The 24244-nt window shown below is 44.0% G+C and overlaps 1 protein-coding gene across 11 annotated transcripts in view; it reads left to right on the plus strand.

Annotated features, from left to right (window-relative positions):
- NPRL3 (NPR3 like, GATOR1 complex subunit) overlaps positions 1-24244 on the plus strand; it is a 91651-nt gene that overhangs the window by 51597 nt on the left and 15810 nt on the right. For 10 of the 11 annotated variants that reach the window (XR_012896097.1, XR_012896095.1, XR_012896096.1 and 7 more), the window contains 3 exons: positions 8330-8519; positions 12160-12352; positions 23838-23999. Coding sequence is in view for 2 of the 11 variants with exons in the window: in XM_075899191.1 (XP_075755306.1) it covers positions 8330-8519; positions 12160-12352; positions 23838-23999 (545 nt within the window). In the remaining 9 variants the exon portion in view is untranslated. Of the gene's footprint in view, positions 1-8329; positions 8520-12159; positions 12353-23837; positions 24098-24244 lie in introns of those variants that run through there. The other variant, XM_075899192.1, reaches the window with a different exon arrangement.

Genomic DNA, 24244 nt, shown 5'->3' on the forward strand with positions numbered 1-24244 from the left:
AATCCGAGGAACACTTCAGACTGGAGGAAAGAGGGCAGCAAGAGTGGAACTGGACTTAGAGCCAAAGAAAGCAAAAATTGATTATTCTCTGAAGTGTACAGGACCATTATGGATTTTTTAATTTTTTTTTTTAGTATATTGTGGAACAGTCTCTTTTTTCTTAACACATTTGGTACTAGATGCTCACTAAGATTGAGTTGGTAGCTTTAGTTTATTAGTATACACAGTAAGCCTTTCATAGTGTTCTGTATTGATGCTCCTGGTACAATTTTGGCGTTTTTCATTGGTTCTAAACATTATTAAACTTAATCCTTTCGTCTTGGTTTTCCTCTGCCTCGCTTCATAGTTGGCATATCTTAGCCGGGTCACATTTGCTCTGCTGTGTAAGTATTGGTGTAAATCTGAGAGTAACTCTGTATGGCGGATAATGCAGGAGAAACGTAACAAGGCTGCAGGGATGGCATGATGCATCAGGGTTCAGATCACACACTGAAGAGTGTTTGTATTTAGTCTGTAATGCTGATTCCTATAAGTTCAATAATCCTGTTTTCCTGTCTTGAAAGGGAGGCTGAAGTCTCCTTCAGATATGACTTGAAAGGTGGCCAAATGTCATGGTAGCTTCTGTATTCCCCACTGAAATGCAACTTCTTAGAGCTGTTTAATGATTGACCGATGATATCCCTCCTGAAAGAGTGACCTGAAATGTGTCCAATATCTCAGAAAAAGAAATGCATTAAGTTTGCATTAAGATCCCCTAAGGAAGCTACTACTTTTAGAGTCAGTAGAGCCAACAAATTGTTACCCAGGAGGGGGGAAGGCATTGGCTATAGAATGTTTAGATTCATTGTCTCAAGTGGCTGCTTATTTATGTTGTAGTTATGTCCACAGTGGGCTGGATGATGTCCAAACCTAAGAACATCTGGTCCCTGCCTGCTGAAATACAACAACTTTCTGTGAGCAATATCCTCCACCTTCAACAAAAAGAGGAGGCACTTTTGGTGGCACTATTGGCGGTTAGGCAAGATCATTAAAGATGCCACAACAATTGCTCCGGTCCAGTAGTACTTTAATGTTGGCTCTTGTAAAATATTGGTTGGTATCCCATTACTAAATGAGGCAGAGAGTGGATACGTGCCTGGCTGTGATGTGACACATGGGCAATTGAGGTTTAGAGGTTTTGTTCTCTTTAAACAGAATTCCCCAGAATACTTCCAAGACCAGAATAAAAGGTTTCCAGGACAGGTGTGTGTTTGGGGTCACATACCTCCCCACAACCAGCCTGGCAAGAATGACTCCAAAAGCCTGCATGGAGAGAAACAGTCCTGCCCCATGAAACTGCTTGAGCTGTCAATCCTGGTCCTGCATTAGGAGTTTATGGAGGAATAGAAATAACATGTTAGGTGAAGGCTAAATCTGCCATTGGGGCAGCACAAAACCTCCCTCCACTCTGCCAGGAAGAGGATCCGGTTTGTGACACCTGCCTGGAAAAGGTTCATATTCCCCTTTGAAAATAAGGGCCCCACTCTGATCCCCCAGAGGACAAGGAGCTACATAGCATGCCTAGAGGCAAAAGATATGTCTCTGTACTGCCATTAGACACTCATGGCTGGCCTGCACCAGCTGACTCCACTTGGAGGGCTGGGGCTAAGGGACTGTTTAATTGTGGCGTAGATGTTTGGGTTTGAGCTACAGCCTGGGTTCAGAGATCCTCCTTGCAGGGTCCTACAGCCTGGGATCCAGTCCAATCCTGAACGTCTAAACCATAGTTGAACATCCCCTTTGGCCTGAGCCCAGGTCAGCTGGAGCAGACCTACCACAAGGCCTACATTGCAGTGTAGAGATACCAAAAGGGGCTACTTTGGGCAGGTCTGAAACAAGGTTGCTTTTTCTGTCCAAAGTCAGGTGAACTGTGTTGTGATGAGAGGGTGCAGGCACTGACCTGTGATGCTCAAGAGTCTGAGAAGTCTTGCTGATGTCTGAAAGTACCCACACAGCTCAGTAATTCCCACCGTAAGTGCCTGATAGGAGGGGCAGAGGGAAGATGAGTTTAGCAGTCGTGTTTCAGATGGGTTGGATGGCGTAAAAGGAATAGGAAATAACTTTCACTTCATTAGTTTGGAACATTGTGAATATGTGCCAAACTCTGCTTTCAGATATTTAAACATTAATGGTGATTGGGAGTTGTGTCTGGATTTGTGTGCAGAATTTGTCTCGTGGTTTGGAAATGTATGCTGGTGTGTTCTTGCCAAGATTGATCCTGCCTGTGCAAAAGTGTCAAATGCACCTAGATGCATAGGTGATAGGTGCATGGAATTTGGAAAACAGAAGTATTTGTGGGTCTGTCCATGTCTATGGACCATCTAGCTGCATAACACTTCCTGCAACTAAAATGCATTTGGGGTGGCAGCTTTATTAATAAAATAAGATCTGCTGGCTACGTTTTGGCAATTTTTTTAAATAGATGTGTTAAATGCACTTATTAATGCAACTGTAAGTGAGAAACTACCTTTATAATGGCGTTGCTGTTAATGTCCATATCTGTTATCCAGTGGTTTTATGAAGGGGCCCCTTAATTCTGGGGAATGGTTTTTCAAATTGGTTGTGGAGCCCGGTGTGCTCACAGCTTTACAGGCAATGGGGCGGGTTTGAACCATCCTGTACCTGCACAAGTTCTTTGGGCTAGATTGTTTTCCATTGAATTCAGCATTCTGCAGGGGAGGACTTCTCTTGAGATGAAGGGGCAATTAAAGCTCTAGGAAGGTTATGAAATTAGCTGACTGGTGAACTTAAGCATATTCACAAACTGGTTGGAATTTAGGGTGATAATCTAAATTTATGATTACAGTTTTATAATTGTACCTCTTTATTCTGCACAACTCTGAAGAGCTCACTAGCATCTTAGCATAATTAAGTGATTTTTTAAATTTTATTAGGTTTGTTTCAGTTGGCAAAATTGATCTATAAATCCACAATGCATGTTTGTATACCTTTCAGCTCTGTCTCACTGTTCTCTGAGTAGATTATTATATAATACAAACAAAACAGATTTTCTTACAAAGAAGTGTTTGAGGGAGTTTCCCAAATTATATATCCAGAAGCCCCAAGAGGCAGGGAATTCCCAAAGAGACACATACGTGCTTTGAAGTCTGGTAGAAGATAAGGCCAGGAAGGTAGAGCTAGACTGAAGTTTGCTCAGCTTTTAGAAAAATGAGAATTGTGTGGGCCGAAAAATGTCATATAAAGGCTTTTACTAGGGTTTGGCCCATTTACTATAATGATTAATGCAGGTGATTTTGTTTCCTTCAGAGGATCTGAGCTCATTCTGCCTGTGTTTCTCTCACCAAAACACTGCTGGTTGCTATGAAGTCCATGAGCAGCTTTTGTCAGTATATCAATGTTTTCAAAACCTACTGGTTAATACTTGGGGACCTGCAGTGTTTTGTGAATTTTGTGAAATAAAAAGACTGTTCATGTGAAATTCAACCAGGAAGATGATGCATTCTCCATTCTCGCTCTGAAAACAGGTCTGCCCCAAGCCTACAAACAGCTCTTGCACATTCTGTGTCTGCTGCTTTTGGCATCAGCGAGGGCAGGGGTGGGCAATAATTTTTGGCGGGGCCACTTCAAAAATTGGAAGGGCGGGGCCTAATCCAGAAGGGGGTGGATCCAGAATGCTTCTAGGCTTCCCCACCCCCTGACCATAATTGGTCTGGGGGTGGGAGAGCCCCTTTGCCATTCCTTCCCACTAGGCACCCGTGTTCCTGGCAGGGTGGGAAGAGGCTTCACACATCCCCTGCCCCCAGGCTCTGATTGGCGGGGGAAGCCTCCCATCCTGTGAGGAGCGTGTGGCACTTTGAAGTGCTGCGTACTCCTCGCAGGGTCGGGACAGGTTGAAGGAAGCTTTGCGCAGCTCCCTTATCCCCAGGCCCTGATTGGCCTGTGGCTGGAGGTGAGGGGAAGCGTGCAAAGCCTCCCCCCACCCTGCAAGGAGCACACAGCACTTCAAAGGGCTCAGCTCTGGAGTGGCCCCCAGGGGATATTGCGTTCACCTGGAGAGCACAGGGTGGTGGGTTCAAGTCCCGGGAGCAGCTGGACAGCCAACACAAGCTGCCCCAGGGATGGAGCAGGCTCCTGCATTAGGAAGGCAGGATAAGGGACCCCCCCCCAAAGGCGGAGGGGGGGGTGGACTCTGGAGTGGCCCAGGGCAGTACCCCTCAACCCTTAGGGGTACTCAAGAGAAGTCTGGGGGTACATCAACACAACTGAAATTTGTGCAAAGCTTCCCTAGTCCTGCTCCCGTCCTTTGAAGTGCTGTGTGCTGCTCGCAGGGCCGAGGGAAGGGCGGAGGAAACTTCACACTCTCCTCCAGCCCCCAGGCCAATCGGGTTAGGGGCGGGGAGCACGTGATGTCTCCTCTGCCTTGCGAGCAGCGTGCAGAGCTTCAAAGCACTGTGCTGCTCCTCACAGGGTGGGAGGAAGCTTCGCATGCTCCCCCGCCCCCAGGTCCTAATTGGCTTGTGGGCGCCGGAGTGACAGGGCCTCTGTGGGCTGGATCAACCCACTTGGCAGACTGGATCCGACCTGCAGAGGCCCTTTTGCCCACCCCTGAGCTAGGGCGTGTGTGTGTGTGCTGTGCTGCTTTTTTTGGATGCTGTAACACAAAGGATGTGTTTGCATTAGGAAGTGGGGCTGGATTAGGGCAACCTAAAGCTCTAGGTGCACCACCACATGCTAGTGAACAACATTTCAATAATTAAAGCTCAGGTAAGGTTAAAATAGCTCAAGGCAAAAGATCTTGAACAAAATCAAGATAATTTAGGGAGCTAGAAAAGCAAAATTCACTGTCTAGTCAGCAGAACCTGCCAGATGGGAGATGGCTCAGACTAACCCTCCCCCATTGCCTGAGAAGCAGCTAGCCTAAAACCCTCGAGGACAGATTTTTAAAGTTTAGTGCCTAGTTGGCTTTTCAGACACGCTCCTAGGGTCTTGTCTCCTGTTGACTTCAGTATGGATTGGGAACCTTGGTAGATCCCACTAGGTACCTACTGTGTATCTTAAATTCCTTTAAAAATCCGGTTCTCTGTTCTGTACAATGGACTCTTAATGACAAATGCCCTAGCCCTCTGTTCAGGTTTTTATACCCCTTCCCATCCTAAAATATATGCCAAACTCTGCTTTCACATATTTAAACACTCATTAATAGTGAAGTTACTGACAGAGGAAGACTTGCAGGTGTCCAACATGTTGGGTGATATGGACAGCAGTAACTTCTTTTGCTTATGTCATTCACAGAGCAGCTGCATAGGGTAGATGATTGCTTTTGGGCAAGATCCCAGTCCTTATTTACAGAATAACTAAAACTGTGGAGCTGGGGCATATCCCATCTCATACACACCTCTGCAGCGTACTTGCCAGGCCTGCAAAGCACTGCAGCCGATTCCTTGAGTAGGCACTTCCAACAGGACCATGAGTGGGAACTCAAATCTTTCAAAATATTTACCAGTCCTGGAGCCTTCTGGAAGTATATCTCCTAGTCTCTTAGTCTCACACCTTTGTGTATGCCTACTCTCCCTTGATCCTTACGGCTCTGAACAAATTGAAGCAAGAGCAGGCTGTGGCTATTCTGATAGCACCATTGTGGTTGAAACAAGTGTGGTTCCTGCCTCTGCTTTGCAGCTTCTTACTAACTCGCATCGTTTTCCTCTTACCGTGGTTCTCCTGCCACCAGACTTGGGCACCATAAACCATCCCAATCACTCATCTTTGCACGTCAAGGCCTGGCTTCTTGGTGGTTCTTGCACAAAGAATTGGGCAGCTCTCCAGAATTTGTCTGTACCCCTAAACAGCAGGAAAGCTGCCACAAGAAAAGCATGCCTGCAGAAGTGAAGGAGTTTCCAAGTCTGGTGTACCCATTGATCTGTATCTGCCTCTGAATTGGTTCTCATGGATGTTGTGGATTAATTTAGATTTAAAAATACAGGGTTGTCACTGAACTCAGGGTTCAGTAGGCAGCAGTTGCAGCCTTTCTTCCACCAGTGGAAAGATTTATGGTATTTGTTTACTCTACCATTTCAGGTTCCTTAAGGGTTTGTTGTATCTGTTTCCTCATGTCAAGGACTTCATGCCACCATAGGATTTTCATCTGTGTGATGGATAGAGGAGTGCTGGCCAGCAGCTGGTGACTAAGGGGTTAAACTCAGGTAGCTAGCAAAGTTGTTGGCAAGGAGCCAGAAGAACCCATGGGGATAGAGTACTGACATTTGAATTGTATAAGATACCTTGCCTGTTTTCTTTGTGGGGGAGAGTTAAAACAGGAGTTGAGAGAGATGCAGAATGATCTAAACGCAGGCAGAATTACCATGCCTCCGAGGAATTTGGGGCATAGAGGCGGACTGAACCTGAAAGGGATTATGAGTAAATAAAGGGGAAAAGTGTATCTAGTCACAATCAGGGTATTTTCCTTTATTTTTGTGGTTTGGTTTGAACTGCTCTGTGTGAATCTGCTTCCTCTCCCCCATTCACCACCTAAGAGTTGTTCCCAGAGATTTCCTCTGTGTTTTAATTTTTTACTTAGTTGCTCTGTAACACCTAGCAGTCGAGTATGCTTTATCAAGTACAGCTTTTGTTTTATTAATAAAAATCACCTTTTTGAAGGCGATTATTTGATTCTTGTGTCTTGGGAAGGAACGGGGTCTGTGTGTGTGTGCCTGCCTGCCTAGACTGAGCTGTCAGCTACCAGAGACTGCAGTTTAATTTTCTCTTCTCTTTTGTTGGTAAAAGAGCTTGAGGTACCCCTCTGGAGAGAATTCAGGTATTCCCCTGTTTTTAGGGTAAATCACTTGAGGGTGGCAGCTAACCCCCCAAAGTCATTAAATCTGTGACTCTGTGGAGTTTTTGTAAGCAGAACCTGTAGAGGCAAGGTATATTTAAAGTCTTTGTGGGCCTCCACCTTCTGCACTTGGGAGTGCCAGAATGAGGAACAGCCCTGACAGTCTGGTTCTCTGTGCTTTAAAGAGCCATCTGTTTAAACTCATAGGTAACCTCCCGTGTCTGTCCTTCAAGACTTTTATTCTAGTTAGCCATAACCTCAGCAAAGAAGGTAGGAGAGCATGGCGAACCCTCCTTTTGCTACCTTTTACTGTGACAAGGTAACATTTGGCTTATGCCTCCATCCTCATTCCTTGCCTCAGGTCTCTTCCGAATTCTGTATCAATCAAGCTATTAAGTCTACCAATATCTTACCCAGGTGTTCATTCCTCAAGGGAAGAGGCTATCCTCCATTCTCTGGATCTGAGAAACGGCCCTTGCCTTCCACCTCAAAAGAATAAAACCTTTCAAAAGGGTATCTCTTTTGCCTACAACCGCACATTCTCCAGGCAGAATGCTATCCTAATTGCTTCCAAACATGGCCTTTGGTGCTGTCTTCAGAATTGTGCTGGATCCATCTCCTCAGCTCCTGCCTCTTCGTTGCTTGGGAGTGGAGCACCTAGAGTCGATATAACTTGAAAAGGGAAAGTTACTTACCCGTACAGTAGCTTGAGTACTTTATCCCTGTGGGTGCTTTGCCACTCACCTTCCTTCCACTCTGCTGCAGTGTCATCTGGGCTACATCTTGAGAAGGAACTGGAGCAGCCCCAGGTCTGCATCTCCCTGTATACTCTCAAACTGGAGCATGAGGATGTAGGATACATAGACACAAACCCATGGGCACTAAAATCTTTGCTCAAGAGTGCATAGGCATGTGCATGTCATATAGTGGAGCTCCCATTAGACTAAAACCACTTGAACTCATTGTGCTGGTAAATGGCTTGTCTTTCCCTCTTGCGTGTTAATGTAGTACTGTTTGAGATGGGACTACACTAATGCACACTAGCAAACTTTAACATGCACTAGCCGGGTGCACATAGGACACTTAGTGAGCAACATGCTCACGTGCATTAGAATTTACACCCCTCCATTACAGACTAATGCAGCATCTAGTCAAGCCCTTACTGCACGGTGGGTTAGTGCAGCACACGCTTAAACCCCAGCTTGCCATGAACTAAACATGTGTAGACAAATCTGTCAGAGTCTGAGTCAATTACAGCTGAGTAACACTGCTGAGAGTTTCTCCCTAGCTCAGAGGCCTAGCCCCTTGGTGGTGTTTGAGATGTGCAGCAAAATGCATTGGAGTAGGCGAACGAAGTACTAAGGAAAGAACCTGCCTCTATTTGAGTTTCTGTAGTGCACATCCCCATGGGGCCTTAGTGTCTTGTGCATAGTCTCCCACTTACTTTGAATGGCACTGTGCTCTGCGTGGTCATTTAAAATGCTGGCTTTTGCTTTGCAGACTCAGCTCATACAAATGGTGATATGGATGCTCCAACATCGCCTTCTCATACAGCTGCACACGTATGTCTGTCTGATGGTGCCCCCGAATGAGGAGGATTTCCGAGCTCAAGATGAGGACATGCCCTTCACTGCTAGAGTTGGAGGCAGAAGTCTAAGCACTCCCAATGCTCTCAGCTTCGGCTCCCCAAGTATGAATGTTTCCTTTTTGTACTGTAAACAAGTCTGTATTTGCTTTAGAGACTAGCATAGGCCATCTCTAGAGTAGGAGAGTAGGTAGTGTTTTATTATGTGCTTTAGCTAACAGGATTTTAAATGGGTTTTGCATTGTCAAGGTAGGGCAAGTCATATTTAAGTGTGCTAGCTGATCAAGGTCAGCTCTGTGTCAGAGGAAGAGGAATTGGCAAACATCTTGGGGGGGGAAGGCACTAAAATCTTCAAGCCGTTCTAGTCAGCGATCTACTTAGCTGTGTCCATCTCTTTCCATTCATTCTGTGAAGTCCTTTTATGCATCCTTCCCAAGTGAACTTTACATTTCTCATGCCATACTACAGAGTGACCAAGGCGCTCTTCCAAATGTACAACTGGTATCTCCATCAATGTCCATAATTCGAAACAGAATAGGGAGAGTTGTACACAAAGTGCTTGCAAGAACACATACTCCAAACAAGCGGAATTTTTGGGTTATAGTTGATGTCTTTAAGGCCGTGGTGTCCAACCAGTTTTGAAGCAATAGCCATTGTAGTGGCTACTGTTATAGTGAACCAGCCACACTCAAACAGCCAAATAGCCACTTGTGGCTAGGGCGTTGGACACCATGGCGTTAAGGAAACATGCACAGAGACTGTGGCTGACAAATGTTTACAACTGCCAACAACTCCCTTTCTTCTCACTTGAATCCCCCAGCTGCTCCCATTGCCATGCTTCAAGGTCAGATCTGGGAAAGTGCTCTAACTAAAGCCAGAATGTGGTACTGAAATCCCAAATTGCTCAAAAACCTTTTCAAGGAAACTGAAATATCTCTCTTCAGCTGACTGTGTCCTACTGTATTCCCAGAAACCTGGTTGTTAAATTATAGAACATTCTGCGAGACATTATTTCTTTGAGGAAAGGTCTTGGGAACTTAAAAATTGTTCTTGGCTTATGAGACTAACCCTATCCAGGAATTCTTTCCTGTGGATAAGATAAGCCTGAAATTTGTTTGTTTGTAGGAGAGTAAATGCTGTGGCAGAACATCCAGTTCCAACAGGGATGCGTGATTAGACCCACAAGAAATAGCTCATATTCTCAAAATTAGCTTCAGTCAGGCTACATTGCACTGAGTAAATTACCAAGGAGTGTGTATGTGCACATGTTTTTGTTCTGTTTCCTTGGGAGAGCAAATGTTAGTGGTACGGTTTTGGTGGGGGTTGGGTTACTTAGGGTTGTATTATGTTACTCTTTGTCCTGGAACTTCCACATATTTATTGCTAGCATCTAGTGTACCAGTTTGTAGAATCTTGCATGTGTTTGCTCCAAATAAGCCATGCCTTCTCCTGCTAGTGTCTCCACTCGTCAGTTGAGAACTCAGCATGGGCGAAAGGGTTTGTGAATTAAACCACAAAAGTTAGTTAAATTAAGACCAAATAGCTGCCAGCCACTTGAAGGATGAACTCAGATTTTCACGCCCCATATTGGGGTCTCAGCATTACAAGGTCTCTGTGCAATGCATTATGTGGGTTACTATCATATGCTTAGCCAGTGCTAAAGGGGGCAGCAGGGTTTAGTTTAGCAATTCCTTGTCTCATTTAAAGTTACTGAATAACTCCTTTAACTGGATGCTTTGGGGTTTGATAAAAATTGTGTACATCAGTTTGTAAATCTTTTATAATTGCTTATTTACCTGTTTAAAGGTAACTTGCATATAAAAAGAATGGGTGTTTGCATAAAGATTTAGATTGAAGGAAGTTTTAAAAGGTTTGAGTTTTTTAATCTTTTAAATGCCAGGAATGCCTGGTCTTTGTTTTCGTTGGCATTTAGTGTGGACTAGTATCTTTAGCTCTCAGTTGAAGGGGTTCCATACGTTCTATGGTCAGATGGGACCATTTATGATCATCTAGTCTGACCTCCTGTATTACACTGTTCAGAGTTTCCCTAAACTAATTTCTAGAGCAGATCTTTTAACTAAAAACCCAATATTGATTTTTAAATTCAGCAGTGGAGAATTTACCACAATACTGGGTAAAACATTCTAGTGGTTAATTATTCTGACTGTTAAAAATTTGTTTATTTCCAGTCTGAATTTGTCTAGCTTCAACTTACATCCGTTGGGTTATGTTATCACTTTCTCAGGATTGGGATACCGGATCTTATCAAAAAGGACTTTCCCCAAGTGTTGGAGTTAAATCAATATTAAACTTAACACAAAGCAGAGATTTAAACAGCCTGAATAAATAGTTTCTTAGGTTTCCTTTGCGTACTTGTTTAATGCCATAATCCTGGTTATCCAGTTGTCAATAGTCATCTGGGAAAAACAAGAGGCAACAAATGAATTTTTAATGTGAGACGGGAGGAAGTTTTCAGGGCTCCTTGCCCCTTTTCCTCCTTTAACAGTGATGGATAAACACTCAGTTTTTCTTTTTCCTTTGCTAGGCATCTTTAAGAACACTACCCTCCCAGTAGGTAGTTCTGTGATTGCAGTGTAGCTTCCTTGGCCTTCTCTTCTGCCAGTGCCCACCCTCCCAACTGCTCTACTTCTCTTATTATCCTTTCATGTTTAAACTAGAGCAGTCTGGGAATTTTCTGTCCAAGTCTTTCAGGGAAAATGTGGCTTCTCCAGGATTAAAATTTTCCACTGGAGGAATGTTAATTTTGTTGAAATGTTTCAATTTTATTTTGATTTTTCTGTGGTGGGAAATATTTCAGCTCTGTATGTAATCTCTGTGTCTGCCTAAGCCCTCACAGTGCCCCATGAGAGTCGGAGTTCACATACACCTTTTAATGGGCTGGGCTCTCTGTTTGCTATATATCACCAGTTTATAAAATTGTTAGATATTTCTAGCTCTGTCTTTAATTACTCTGACAGTCATATCAGATACTAGGAATCGCTATACTGGGTCAGGCCAGTGATCTGTCTAGCCCAGTATCCTGTCGTCTTACAGTGGCAAGTGCCAGGTACTTCAGAGGAACAAACAGAACAGGGAGATTATAGATTGTTTCATCTTGTCGTATAGTCCCAGCTTTTGTCAGCCAGAGGTGCCACAGCTTGGGGTTGCATCCCTGACTATCCTGGCTAATAGCCATTCCTCCATGAATTTCTCATATCCCTTTCCCTCTCCCCCTTTTTTAACCCAGTTACATTTTTGGCCCTCAAACATCCTCAGGCAACAAGTTCCATAGGTTGACTGTATATTTCTGTGAAGTGTTTCCTTATGTATGTTTTAAATGCGTTGTTTGTTAATTCTATAATATCTTCTTTTAAGATCATACCATTATTCCCAGAAACTGAATCCTACCTCCTCGGCAGTGTGACGTGGATGTACTTGCAAGGAATACCCCATCCATAGATTTCCTAGCTTGATAGCTATTCAATTCAAGATTTTCCTGAAAATGGGATGTCCCAATAATATTTTGTATGTTGTCCCAAATTACTCATCACTTGTCTGCAAACCCAGCACACTGGCCAAAAGAACCAAATTCCCTGTCCTCGTTTGTTTTCAGACAGTTCCCATGTCATGTTTCCAGTCCACCTCTCTTTGCTGTACTAAGCTGACGAGTTTGATTGGAAGGGAGGGGCAGAAAGAGCTTGCTAGTTTGTACTCTTCACAGCATCATTTTATTTCTGATTTACAGCCAGTAGTGATGATATGACTCTCACAAGCCCTAGTATGGATAATTCCAGTGCTGAGCTGATACCTGGTGGTGACTCCCCATTGAATAAACGTATGACTGAGAACCTGCTAGCAAGTTTGTCTGAACATGAGCGGGAAGCTATTCTCAATGTTCCTGCTGCACAGAATCCAGAGGATCTCCGCATGTTTGCAAGGTAGAGAGAACGTAACCTCCTTTTCTCATCCCCCTTTTCAATTAATTTCTGCATTAGTACCGGGAAGGAAGTTCACCTTGGAAGATTAAATTTTTGGCTTATTCCTGTGGGACCTTTTCATCAGTGGTTTTTGGTATTTAACACTAGCTAATGGCCAGGTTTTTAATTAGTTCCCCAAGAATGTTTTGTTAATAAATTCTGGATCTAGGGAAAGACTTCGAGACCTTCTGATGGACATTGTAGTCTAAAGTCTCACTGCCTACCAATTGTCTTGTTGTCTGGTAGTGAGAGTGTCTCGCTCTTGAGGGCACAAAATGGAAGTTGCATAGCCTGAAAACAAGTGCAAGAGAGCCTTAAAGCAGAGGCCCCAGTGTGTGCATATGCGTGGTGTAGTTAAAGGCCTGTTAACATTCCCTGAGATCTGTAAGAAAGCATTACAGGCAGTCCCCGGGTTACGTACAAGATAGGGACTGTAGGTTTGTTCTTAAGTTGAATCTGTATGTAAGTCGGAATTGGCGTCCAGATTCAGCCGCTGCTGAAACTGATCAGTTTCAACTGCGGCTGAATCTGGACGCCAGTTCTGACTTACATACAGATTCAACTTAAGAGCCCCAGGCATCCCCAAGTCAGCTGCTGCTGAAACTGATCAGCGGCTGATTCCAGGAAGCCCGGGGCAGAGGCTTCCTGTAGTCAGCCACTGGGCAGTTTCAGCAGCGGCTGACTTGGGGACGCCTGGGGCAGAGCAGCTGGGGTGCTGCTGGGTTGGTCCAGTAGCGCCGCCGCTCCTCGGCGCTACTGGACCAACCCAGCAGCACCCCAGCTGCTCTGCCCCAGGTGTCCTGATTCAGCCGCTGCTGAAACTGATCAGCAGCGGCTGAATCAGGACTCCTGGGGCAGAACAGCTGGGGTGCTGCCAGGTTGGTCCAGTAGCACTGAGGAGCGGCGGCGCTACTGGACCAACCCAGCAGCACCCCAGCTCTGGCAAAGCCTCAGAGGCTTGGGACCCCTCCGCCTCCCGGCTTAGCTCCAGGTGTCCCTGGTCTGCTGGAGACGGTCCCCAGCAGACCAGAGGCACCGGGAGCAAAGCGGCAGCGGAGTCCCGCGCCTCTCCCTGGCTTTGCTCCGGATGTCCCTGGTCTGCTGGAGACGGTCCCCAGCAGACCAGGGGCACCCGGAGCAGCTTTTCTCGCCCCAGAGGTTGAGGTGGTGGGACCGCTGCGCTCTGGGTGGTCCCGCTGCCTGCGAGCTCCGGGGCGAGAGAGCCCCGTTCGTAAGTGCGGATCTGACATAAGTCGGATCCGCGTAACTCGGGGACTGCCTGTATTAAAAGCATTGCAAATACAGAGGCATCACAGGAATTTAGGGTTTTCTGGGATTCATACTTGCGGAAGTGTTACAGCTCATCTCCTGCATTCCAGATCACCCAGATATTCCCTGACTAGATCGCCCCTGGCATATGTGGCTAGGACTGCAGCACTCAGACGGCTGTGGGAATAAAATAGTTGCCTTGTATGTTGCAGAGTTCCTTGCAACTGGACCAGTTGAGACCATGGATGTTTTGTAGATAATTCCGAAAGCCTGCAGATGTAGTGACTGTCCTGCACTAAAACATGCCTCTGCTGCTCCCTTTGTGTAACTTGGAGATGGCAGTATTCCACTGATTCAGAAGATGTGGAGTCTGAGATGTTGGCTCAGATGGAGATGAATTGGTCATTGGAGAACTTTGTCCTTATCAATGGCTAGGTGTCTGCAAGTCCTTAAAAAAAAATCTACAGCATCTTCTGATAAAATACTTGAAAATTCTGTGAAATTGGGTCTGAACTATTATTGTTCTGCTCCCATTACATAAAGCTTCTTATGACCATCATTCTTATAATGACACCCTTATCTTTCAGTTTGGCCTCTAGAATACTTTTGGCCTGCTGAACAAGTTGAGCCGGGGGGAAGCAGCTCTTCAAAAACTCATAATTTGCAAATGCCAAAAGTGACTTTGGTTTCTTCAGGAGGTCAGATAGTGTGACTGATAGGTCACATAACTGTCTGTTGAGGAAGAGTTTTGTTTATATTTGGCAGTTTGCTTATACATCAGATTACCTAAGAAAAAAACTGAAGCAGTAAATGTAGTTTCCTGCAGAACCCCTCCGTGCAGTCTTAGTGTGGGCAGAAACTGACTGTTTTATGTCCCAGAATAACCACTCCTGAAGCATTGCTGAGGAGATTAGAAGGTACAGCTGCCATTCTTTAGACTGTCTGGATGCTGAAGTATTAAAAATATGACTTGTCCTGCAGAATGATCACAACGATCATGTGATTTACTGATGAGAGACAATCTGTGTGTCTGAGTAGTGTCATTTACAGAGTTCTTTGTTCAGCTCCCCTCTTCCAATCGCAAATCAGGAATTCAAAATGATTGTGAGTCTCTGTGCGCAATTCTGTACCCACCACTGAGTGTATATATAAATAGAGGATAATAGGGAAAAGCTGCTGTAGTGAGCAATGCGATCCTTCCAGTTGTTCCATACACTCTCTTCCTTTTTCAGGGATCTGAGATGAGCTTCTGCTTTTCACGTAACTTTTAGCTGCTATGATGCATGATGATGAGTCTCATGCTGTGGAAAACAGAACTCTGTTCTATGTGTCAGTATCTCAACATGAGCTCCTACTGTAACAGCCTAGTTAGGAGCCTACTAAATATACTGTAACTGGACTAGTCTCAGGAGGGCAGTGTGCATACAAAGGGAGTGCCTGTTTTTAGAAACACAATAAATTGGCCCTTACGAATTTTCCTATGACAATTGTCTCTGACCTACTTACTGCTCTTTGCTTAATATGTAACAGAACTCGTGCCTGTCAGTGACTATTCACAGCCAGTACTTGGGTTTCTGTAGTGCAGATACTTTAAACGGAATGTGGAATGACATAGCTTGACAGAGGTTAACCACATGCGCATTGGATGAGGATTCAGATCCAAATTCTTTTCCCAAGAGTTGAGTGGGTGAGGGATGGAAGGTTATTCCAAGAGTATATTTCAGATATGGAGGAGCTTTTCTTGAGCTAGGTCTGTAATATATTAGGCACAAGCGTTCTTTCCTTGAACATCAAGTAGTGCTTTCTAAGCCAGACTAATGCTTTACTGTCAGTTCATTGCCTCTAGCAAGCCTCTTGGCGGAGTCACTTCCAACAGTTCTGCTCCCTAAAATGGGGTAAGGAGGTGAAAGCCGTTTTGCTATGCTATAGTCCTGTTCTATTAATTATATACCACTAGAAATGTACAGTGGTTCAGAGACAAAAGACAAGATTACAGTGCTTTACAAAGTAAGTACAGGATGGTCTTGTCTGTGTCTGCTCTGGTACACAGTTGTATGTGCTGACTTGTGAAACCTGTTGTATGGACTGGTACAGCCTAGCCTGCTTTTCAAACTGGGGTATGCTGCGCTGGTGCAAATGGCTGCTTACTGTGATGCATTGACTGCAGTAAGGGTTTGCACCCGAGCAAGGCAACGCTGATGCTGGTGGGCAGAGGGAAGTACTTTGAAGAGTATGCAGCCATGATGCTAGCCGTCGCCATTGGTTGAAGATAAACTCTCACTGCTGGTCAGTTCAGTACACTGTCTAGGAATACGCTTGGAGTCCTCAGTGATCATAGAATACTAGCACTGGAAGGGACCTCGAGAGCTCATCGAGTCCAGTCCCCTGCACCCATGGCAGGACCAAATACTGTCTAGACCATCCCTGACAGACATTTATCTAACCTACTCTTAAATATCTCCAGAGATGGGGATTCCACAACCTCCCTGGGCAATTTATTCTAGTCTTTCAGTACCCTGACAGTTAGGAACTTTTCCTAATGTCCAACCTAAACCTCCCGTGCTGCAGTTTAAGCCCATTGCTTCTTGTTCTATCCTCAGAGGCCAAGATGAACAAGTTTTCTCCCTCCTCCTTATGACACCCTTTTAGATACCTGAAAAAGGCTATCATGTCCCCCCTCATTCTTCTCTTTTCTAAACTAAACAAACCCAATTCTTTCAGCCATCCTTCATATGTCATGTTCTCTAGATCTTTAATCATTCTTGTTGCTCTTCTCTGGACCCTCTCCAATTTCTCCACGTCTTTCTTGAAGTGCAGTGCCCAGAACTGGACACAATACTCCAACTGAGGCCTAACCAGCAGAGAGTAGAGCAGAAGAATGACTTCTCATGCCTGGCTCACAACACACCTGTTAATGCATCCCAGAATCATGTTTGCTTTTTTTGCAACAGTATCACACTGCTGACTCATATTCAGCTTGTGATCCTCTATAACCCCTAGATCCCTTTCTGCCGTACTCCTTCCTAGACAGTCGCTTCCCATTCTGTGTGTGTGAAACTGATTGTTCCTTCCTAAGTGGAGCACTTTGCATTTGTCTTTATTAAACTTCATCCTGTTTACCTCAGACCATTTCTCCAATTTGTCCAGATCATTTTGAATTATGACCCTATCCTATAGAGCAGTTGCAAACCCTCCCAGCGTGGTATCATCTGCAAACTTAATAAGCGTACTTTCTATGCCAATATCTAAATCATTGATGAAGATGGGATCAGAGCCGATCCCAAAACAGACCCCTGCGGAACCCCACTTGTTACACCTTTCCAGAAGGATTGTGAACCATTAATAACTGCTCTCTAAGTATGGTTATCCAGCCAATTATGCACCCACCTTATAGTAGCCCCATCTAAGCTGTATGTGCCTAGTTAACTGATAAGAATATCATGTGAGACCGTATCAAACGCCTTACTAAAGTCTAGGTATACCACATCCACCGCTTCTCCCTTATCCACAAGACTCGTTATCCTATCAAAAAAGCTATCAGATTGGTTTGACATGATTTATTCTTTACAAATCCATGCTGGCTGTTCCCTGTCACCTTGCCACCTTCCAAGTGTTTACAGATGATTTCCTTAATTACTTGCTCCATTAACTTCCCTGGCACAGAAGTTAAACTAACTGGTCTGTAGTTTCCTGGGTTGTTCTTATTTCCCTTTTTATAAATGGGCACTATATTTGCCCTTTTCCAGTCTTCTGGAATCTCTCCTGTGTCCCATGATTTTCCAAAGATGCTAGCTAGAGGCTCAGATACCTCCTCTATCAGCTCCTTGAGTATTCTAGGATGCATTTCATCAGGCCCTGGTGACTTGCAGGCATCTAACTTTTCTAGGTGGTTTTTAACTTGTTCTTTTTTTATTTTAATCTTCTAAACCTACCCCCTTCCCACTATCATTCACTGTTAGTCATTCCTTCAAACTTCTAGGTGAAGACCAAAACAAAGTCATTAAGCATCTCTGCCATTTCCAAGTTTCCTGTTCCTGTTTCTCCCTCCTCACTGACCAGTGGGCCTACCCTGTCCTTAGTCTTCCTCTTGCTTCTAATGTATTTATAAAAAGTCTTCTTGTTTCCCTTTATTCCCGTAGCTAGTTTGAGCTCATTTTGTGACTTTGCCTTTCTAATCTTGCCCCTGCATACCTGTTTTGTTCATCCTTTGTAATATGTCCTACTTTCCATTTTTTATGACTCCTTTTTTATTTTTAGATCATGCAAGATCTCATGCATAAGAGCATCCACTTGTAATGCTTTCTACCATCTCTGCTTGACCAGCAACTCTCTCCCACCCTGGCAAACACCTGGCCTCAATTATTCATGTGTTCATCACATCTCTGCTTGACTACAACGCTGCAGTATAGCTGTGCACAAAGCCTTCAGCGCTTAGAATACTAACTGATTTAGAATGCTGCAGACATCTCCTCAGCAACACAGGCTAACGTGAATGTGTCTAACCTGTCCTCCATTCCCTGTACTGCTTCCCATAGAATTTGTCAAGTTCAGTGTCTTGGTCCTTGTCTTCAAAGCTTTCTTTGGCCTCAGTCCAGTGTGTCTAAAACAAGGGTCTGAACCTTTTTCTTTCTGAGCTCCCCAATCATGCTATGAAAACTTCATGGCCCACCAGTGTCACAACAATGGTTTTTCTGTATATAAGCACCAGGGCCAGCATTAGCAGGTTGCAAGCAATACAGCTGTCTGGGGCCCCAAGTCACAGGGGTCCCCTCATAGCTAAATTGTCAGGCTTTGGCTTCAGCCCCAGGTGGCATGGCTGGGAACCCTGGGCTTCAGACTCTGCTTTCTGCCCTGGGCCCTGGCAAGTCTTAACACTGACCCTGCAGCAGCCCTCCTGAAATCTGCTCATGGCCCACTAGGGGCCCCTGAGCCCCTGGTTGAGAACCACTAGTCTAAAAGACCATCTCTAGCCTCTGGGATGAAGACCATGTCATCAGTTCAGTTCCTCTGGCACGATGTAATTCTCTGGGAATGGTCCAAGATTAAGGACAATCACACTCGTATCATTTTCTGTTCAGTTTCTTTGATCTGGTCATCTCTGATATAAACACGCAGCTACAGCTATATTTGTATCCGTTAAAAATCCCCACCCTACCAAAACAAGACACACTGTTGCATAATGCTCTCCCAGTGGGGAGTGTGTGGGAGACAAACCTATGACAAATGTGTAGCCACATTGCTGAATGCGTTTACTGGAAGGGTTTCAGCTACTCCCTGTTAAATCACTTTTCCTCTTCTCTGGGAGAGGCTGAAACATGCTCTAGTAGGCGTGAGCTGTCTGGAAGAACAGTGAGGAAATATAGACAAACTATCAGATGAGGGCAGCTAAAAGGAGAATGACTGACTTAAAATCAGTGCAACAGTGCTTTTGTTAGAATTTGAGTCAGAACCATTATCATAATCTTGTCTCACTTCTCATGTAACAACCCAAAGAACGTCAACAAGTGATTCTCTAGTATCAGAAATCTTGCTATGTAAGCACTTGCACACTGATCTGGTCACTTTTTTCCTTCCCTTTGGAAAGCTAAACAAATGGAGCTGCTTAAATCTTTCACTCTCAGGTACGTTTCTAGACTTCAAATCATTCTTGTGGCTTTTCTCTTTAAATTTTTTCCCATGTCTCCACATTCTTTTTAGAATGCGAACACACAACTGGGTGCTGTATCCGATAGGTCTCACCAACACTGTTTATAGTAGTAATGCTATCTCTCTACCTTTACTTGACATTCCTGTTTTTATATCCAAACTTCACATTTGCTGTCTTAGAAGCATCACATTACGCTCTGTGGAGTTTGCTTTCCACCATAACTCCTTAATCCTTTCTAGAGATGCTGCTTTCCAGGATACATTACTCTATCTTGTCCTCATTCTTTGTTTGAAAATGTACAACCCTGCTTTCTATTTGTGACCTGTTGTACTCCTTATTTATCACCCTACCAGTCTCTTCATCATCTGCAAACTTCATTAGCAATGGTTTTGTATCTTATTTCAATTCATTCATAAAAATCATGAATAGTGTTGGGCTAAGAGCTGATTCCTGCTGACTTAAATTGATTTTATATCATATTAATGTTTTAATAAGAATATTGGGAAGTATTCAGACTCCTTACAGAACTCCAAATATATGATGTCCATAATTACCTTTATCAACCAAACGTGTGATTTCATCAAAGAACATTAGGTTTGGCACTTTTTCCCATAAAACCATATTGCTTAATATTATGTTTCATATTAGCTATTCTTTGATTTCTCTTTCTTTCCCTAGGAATAACATCAGGCTAACAAGTCTATAATTACCTGAGTTATCCTGTTTTCTTCTTCTTTTTTTCAATACTAAAATAACATCAGCTTCTTTTCAGCCTTCTGGAACTTCCCCATTATTCCAAAATGTATGAAATATTAACGACCAGAAAGGTCGTTGGCTAATTTTTAAAACTCTTTTTAATGTGACTTGTTTGGACTCGCTGTTTTTTTTGTTTTAATTAACTTCAGTTAATACCATTTAACATGCTCCTTAATTACTGTTGAAATAGAAAGTATTTCTTCATTACTGATGATGTGAAAACCTAATCCAATGGCAAAAAAGGCAAATGTCATTCTGGAATGTATTAACAGGAATGGCATATGTAAGACACAGGAAGTAATTATTTTATTCTCCTTGGCACTGGTAAGACTTTAGCTGGAGTACTATGTTCAGTTTTGGATGCCACACTTTCAGAAAGATGTGAATGAATTAGAATCCAAAGGAGAGCAACAAAAATAAATAGTTTAGAAAATATGAGGAAAGATTCAAGTCTAGAGAAGAGAAGACTCAAGGTGGCACACAAATCTTCAAATATGTAGAAAGTTGTTAAGAGCATGGAGATCAGTAGTTCTCCATATCCACTGATGGTTGGACAAGAAATTCTCAACTTAATTTGCAGCAAGGGAAATTTAGGCTGGACAGTAGGAAAAACTTGCTAACTCTAAGGAGTTAAGTCTCAGAGAGAGAACCATGTTAGTCTATAAATGCAAAATCAACAAGGAGTCCTCTGGCATCTTCGAAACTAACAGATTACCCATGAAAGCTTATGCCCTAATAAATCCGTTAATTTCCAAGGTGCTACAGGACTCTTCATTGTTTTTGAAGGAGTTAAGCTACATAGAGGGGATATGGAATCCTCATCATTGGAAGTTTTAAAGAGCAAGTTAGACAAATACCTGTCAGGGATGATCTAGGTTTGCTTAATCTAATCTCCAGGGGTAGCAGGGGGTGAGAGAAATGGACAAGATGGCTTCTAGAGGCCTACTAGTCTTGCCTTTCCATGATTGTTTTCAAATGCAGAATGAATATGTGTATCAAACATTCCTGCTTTTTGGCTGTATCATTGACAATTGTCATAATCACTTGTGCCTAAGCGGCTATTTTAAATAGACCGATGGGAATACTTCCTATTGCAGTAAGCAGTTCCTCACTGGCAGAGGACAGGGAGGAAATGAAATATATAAAAGTTGTATCTATTTTTTTTTCCTGCTTTGATGCCAGTTAGGAATGATTCCAAACCGCAGTGCAGAAAGATAATACAAAGGGTGCTGCTGTTATTAAACATAGGGTAGAAGAATGTAGTTAGCTGTTGGGAGGGAGAGAATAATTGGAAGCTCATGCAGGCAGTGGGAAGGAGACCTATTGGAGCAGCAATACTGAAATAAAGCTTGTGGACCCACACTACCTGAGCAAGTTGCCTCTATGGTCGGGACTTGTTTAAATTGATCCTTAAACCCCAAGATCAATATAAACGTTACCATGGTTTTTAAAAAAGTTCAATGGGAACAATATTTTACAATTTTCACCTGCTGTGCTAGCACCCGAATGCACCTAGCAGCATTAGCCAGCACCTCAGACCCTGAAAGTGAAATTGACTAATCGAGTTCATCACCTGATCAGAAACAGTGCAAAAAGTGATTGCAGAACCTAAAGAGTGGGAAAGTAAATCAGATTGATATTTTCTTTTGGCAATCTCTGTTTGTAGTGGATATAAGGACACTTGTTTTTAATTGTTTTATAGAATGGTGCCTGCTTAAGAGATGAAGATAAACATCAAAGTAGAGATGAGTTTGCAATGTGATATGCTGGAAGAGAAGCCAGTTTAATTGTGCCTACAAAGAGAATTCATGTTAGGGACAAGGGAGGTGGTTGGTTCCTCTTTGTGCCTGGTGAGACTGCAGCATTCAGCCGTGGGCACCTGAAGAGGGCGATAGAACAAAGACAACAAATTGTAAAGAATTTCATTCAGAGAAGCACAACTGACTGAGGGCTGGAGGGGATGATTCATAAGGGACAGCCGAGTATTTGGAATGTGCAGGAGGGTGTATTGTTATCCATTCCAGCTGTTCCTCCCCCATAGTTCACTAGGGACAAGAGGATGAGAATGGCAGTTAGGGGGAATAGCTGGAGAAGTGTTGATTGTGAAACAGTCTCCTATGAGAAGTGGTGGTGATTAGAAAATCGCAGGTGAGACCAAGTGTCTCCACTGGGCCAGTCCTGTTCCGAAACAGGAGTATTGAAAGGTATTTTCCATTTCCAGTGTTTTAATATCAATGGACAAGAAGCAGTAGGTAGATTTAGAACCTAGGGTATGATAGTTTTTAACTCGGTGTGTACACACATGTACACACTGACAAGTTGGACCATTTTCCAATAGCCTATGCAAGATGGTTCCCAAAGCATAGGGAAGATATTGGATAGCTTAAAAACAGAGAATATAAAGGATCATTTGGAGGGCTAGCTGGGCACTTCTGCTCTAGAAAGTAACCTTGCACCAGTGTTTGCTGGCTCTCCCGAATCTGATGCAGCAAGAGGGACTCCAGTGCTAGCATCTTGCCTCTGCTGCTAATTCATTGTGTGGCCAAATCTGTAAAGCTCCAATTCAGTCTGTCTTCCCAAGGCTGTAAGCATGGAAAATGTTATCTAAACAGACTTTCTCTAGTCACCATTTCTAAGTGGGAATAACACCTCTTTGTGCACACAGGGCAGTGAGGCAGAAATTGCTAATACTTGTGCAGTGCTTTGGAGGAAGAGTGATCCTGTTGGTGCTAATCGCACGGGTCAAAACCCACCAGGGTAGGCTTACTGGTTTTATCCTTCTACGGAAGATAAGTAGGATTTGCTACAATCTGTCTCTTCTGGATTGACCTCACAAACCAAGGCCTGCCTGCTTTCTGTGGACATTAAAGCTACCAGAGGATTGCCCTAGAACCTTCCAGCCAGAATTTCCCTGCTAAGGACAGACTTCAGTTACTTGGCATTTTATGCAAAATGAAGGACTTAACTAAATCTTCTTCCCTTGCATTTCTGATCTCCTTTGCTAGTTTGAGTTGGCAACTTGAGAGCTAGAGAGCAGTCAGCAATCCACAGGGAAGACCTGGCTGCTCTCTGGGCTGTGGATGTCTGTTCTGTTACTAGCAGGTTTGGAAAGTAAGTCATGCAAGTGTCAGGAGGAGAAAAGGTGAGGAGTTCTGGCTGATGTCCCGGAGGCTGAATGAAACTGGCACAACAGGAGAAGCAGACTGGGGAAGGAATTTGACAGGAACCACCATTTGTAGCTTTTTGGTGTAATTGCTGTATTCTGTCCTTTTCTGTTTTTATCCCAGGATTGCGTCACATATACAGGGTGGGAGGAGGGGGCTGTGGTCTTCTCCCCACAAGTGAAATCAAAGCAGCAAAGTACCTGTACTCTGTCCAAAGATTTACTTTTGAGGTTTCTGCAGCACGGTTGGGCTGAGAAGCAGCCCATCTGGAATGGTGGTTTGGGAGAAGTGGTCAGGCTTGGTGCCTCCCTTCTTTAAAACTGTGTTTTAAAGGCAAGGAAACACAAGCTCTGCTAGCTGCATACCCCAAAAGTCACTGTGCACAGTCCCTACTCTTAGGCACTGCTGAAATAATACTGCAGAATGAGAGCTGTTTATAATTTGGGCAACTCCATTTTATAGTTTGTGAAACCTCTTTCTCTTGGGCTCATGTTCAGCAAAATGCCCTGATGGCCAGTTTTCAGCATCACTCAGTGGGGGTGGTTAATCTGCTGCTTGAAAAGATCTGCCTGGTGCAAGTACGAGCTCACCTTCTCTCCTTCCCTTGCAGGCTGCTGCATTATTTCCGAGGGCGGCACCATTTGGAGGAGATCATGTACAATGAGAACATGCGCCGCTCCCAGCTGCTCATGCTCTTTGACAAGTTTCGCAGTGTGCTGGTAGTGACCAACCATGAGGACCCAGTGATTTCAGTCTTTCAGTCCCTTTTGAAGTGACTGGGTGGAGTATGGAGGGGGGAACTGCCACTGTTTTCAGCTCCCTCAGTCTTAGTATTGTTTCTATACATTTTAATAAAGAAGCAGGACAGCAGCAGTTGGAAGTTCTATTCCTGGCATTGTCCTCCTTAGAGAGGTAACCCTGATCTGCTTGTGGAAGGAGCGCTGCACCTAGCGGAAGCATGTCAGCATGGATAGAGGTGCACATAAATGAAGCTGCTCTGTTCAGTCACTACCATCC

The sequence above is a fragment of the Pelodiscus sinensis genome, chromosome 16 (genome assembly GCF_049634645.1).
Source record: "Pelodiscus sinensis isolate JC-2024 chromosome 16, ASM4963464v1, whole genome shotgun sequence".
Taxonomy (NCBI): domain Eukaryota; kingdom Metazoa; phylum Chordata; order Testudines; family Trionychidae; genus Pelodiscus; species Pelodiscus sinensis.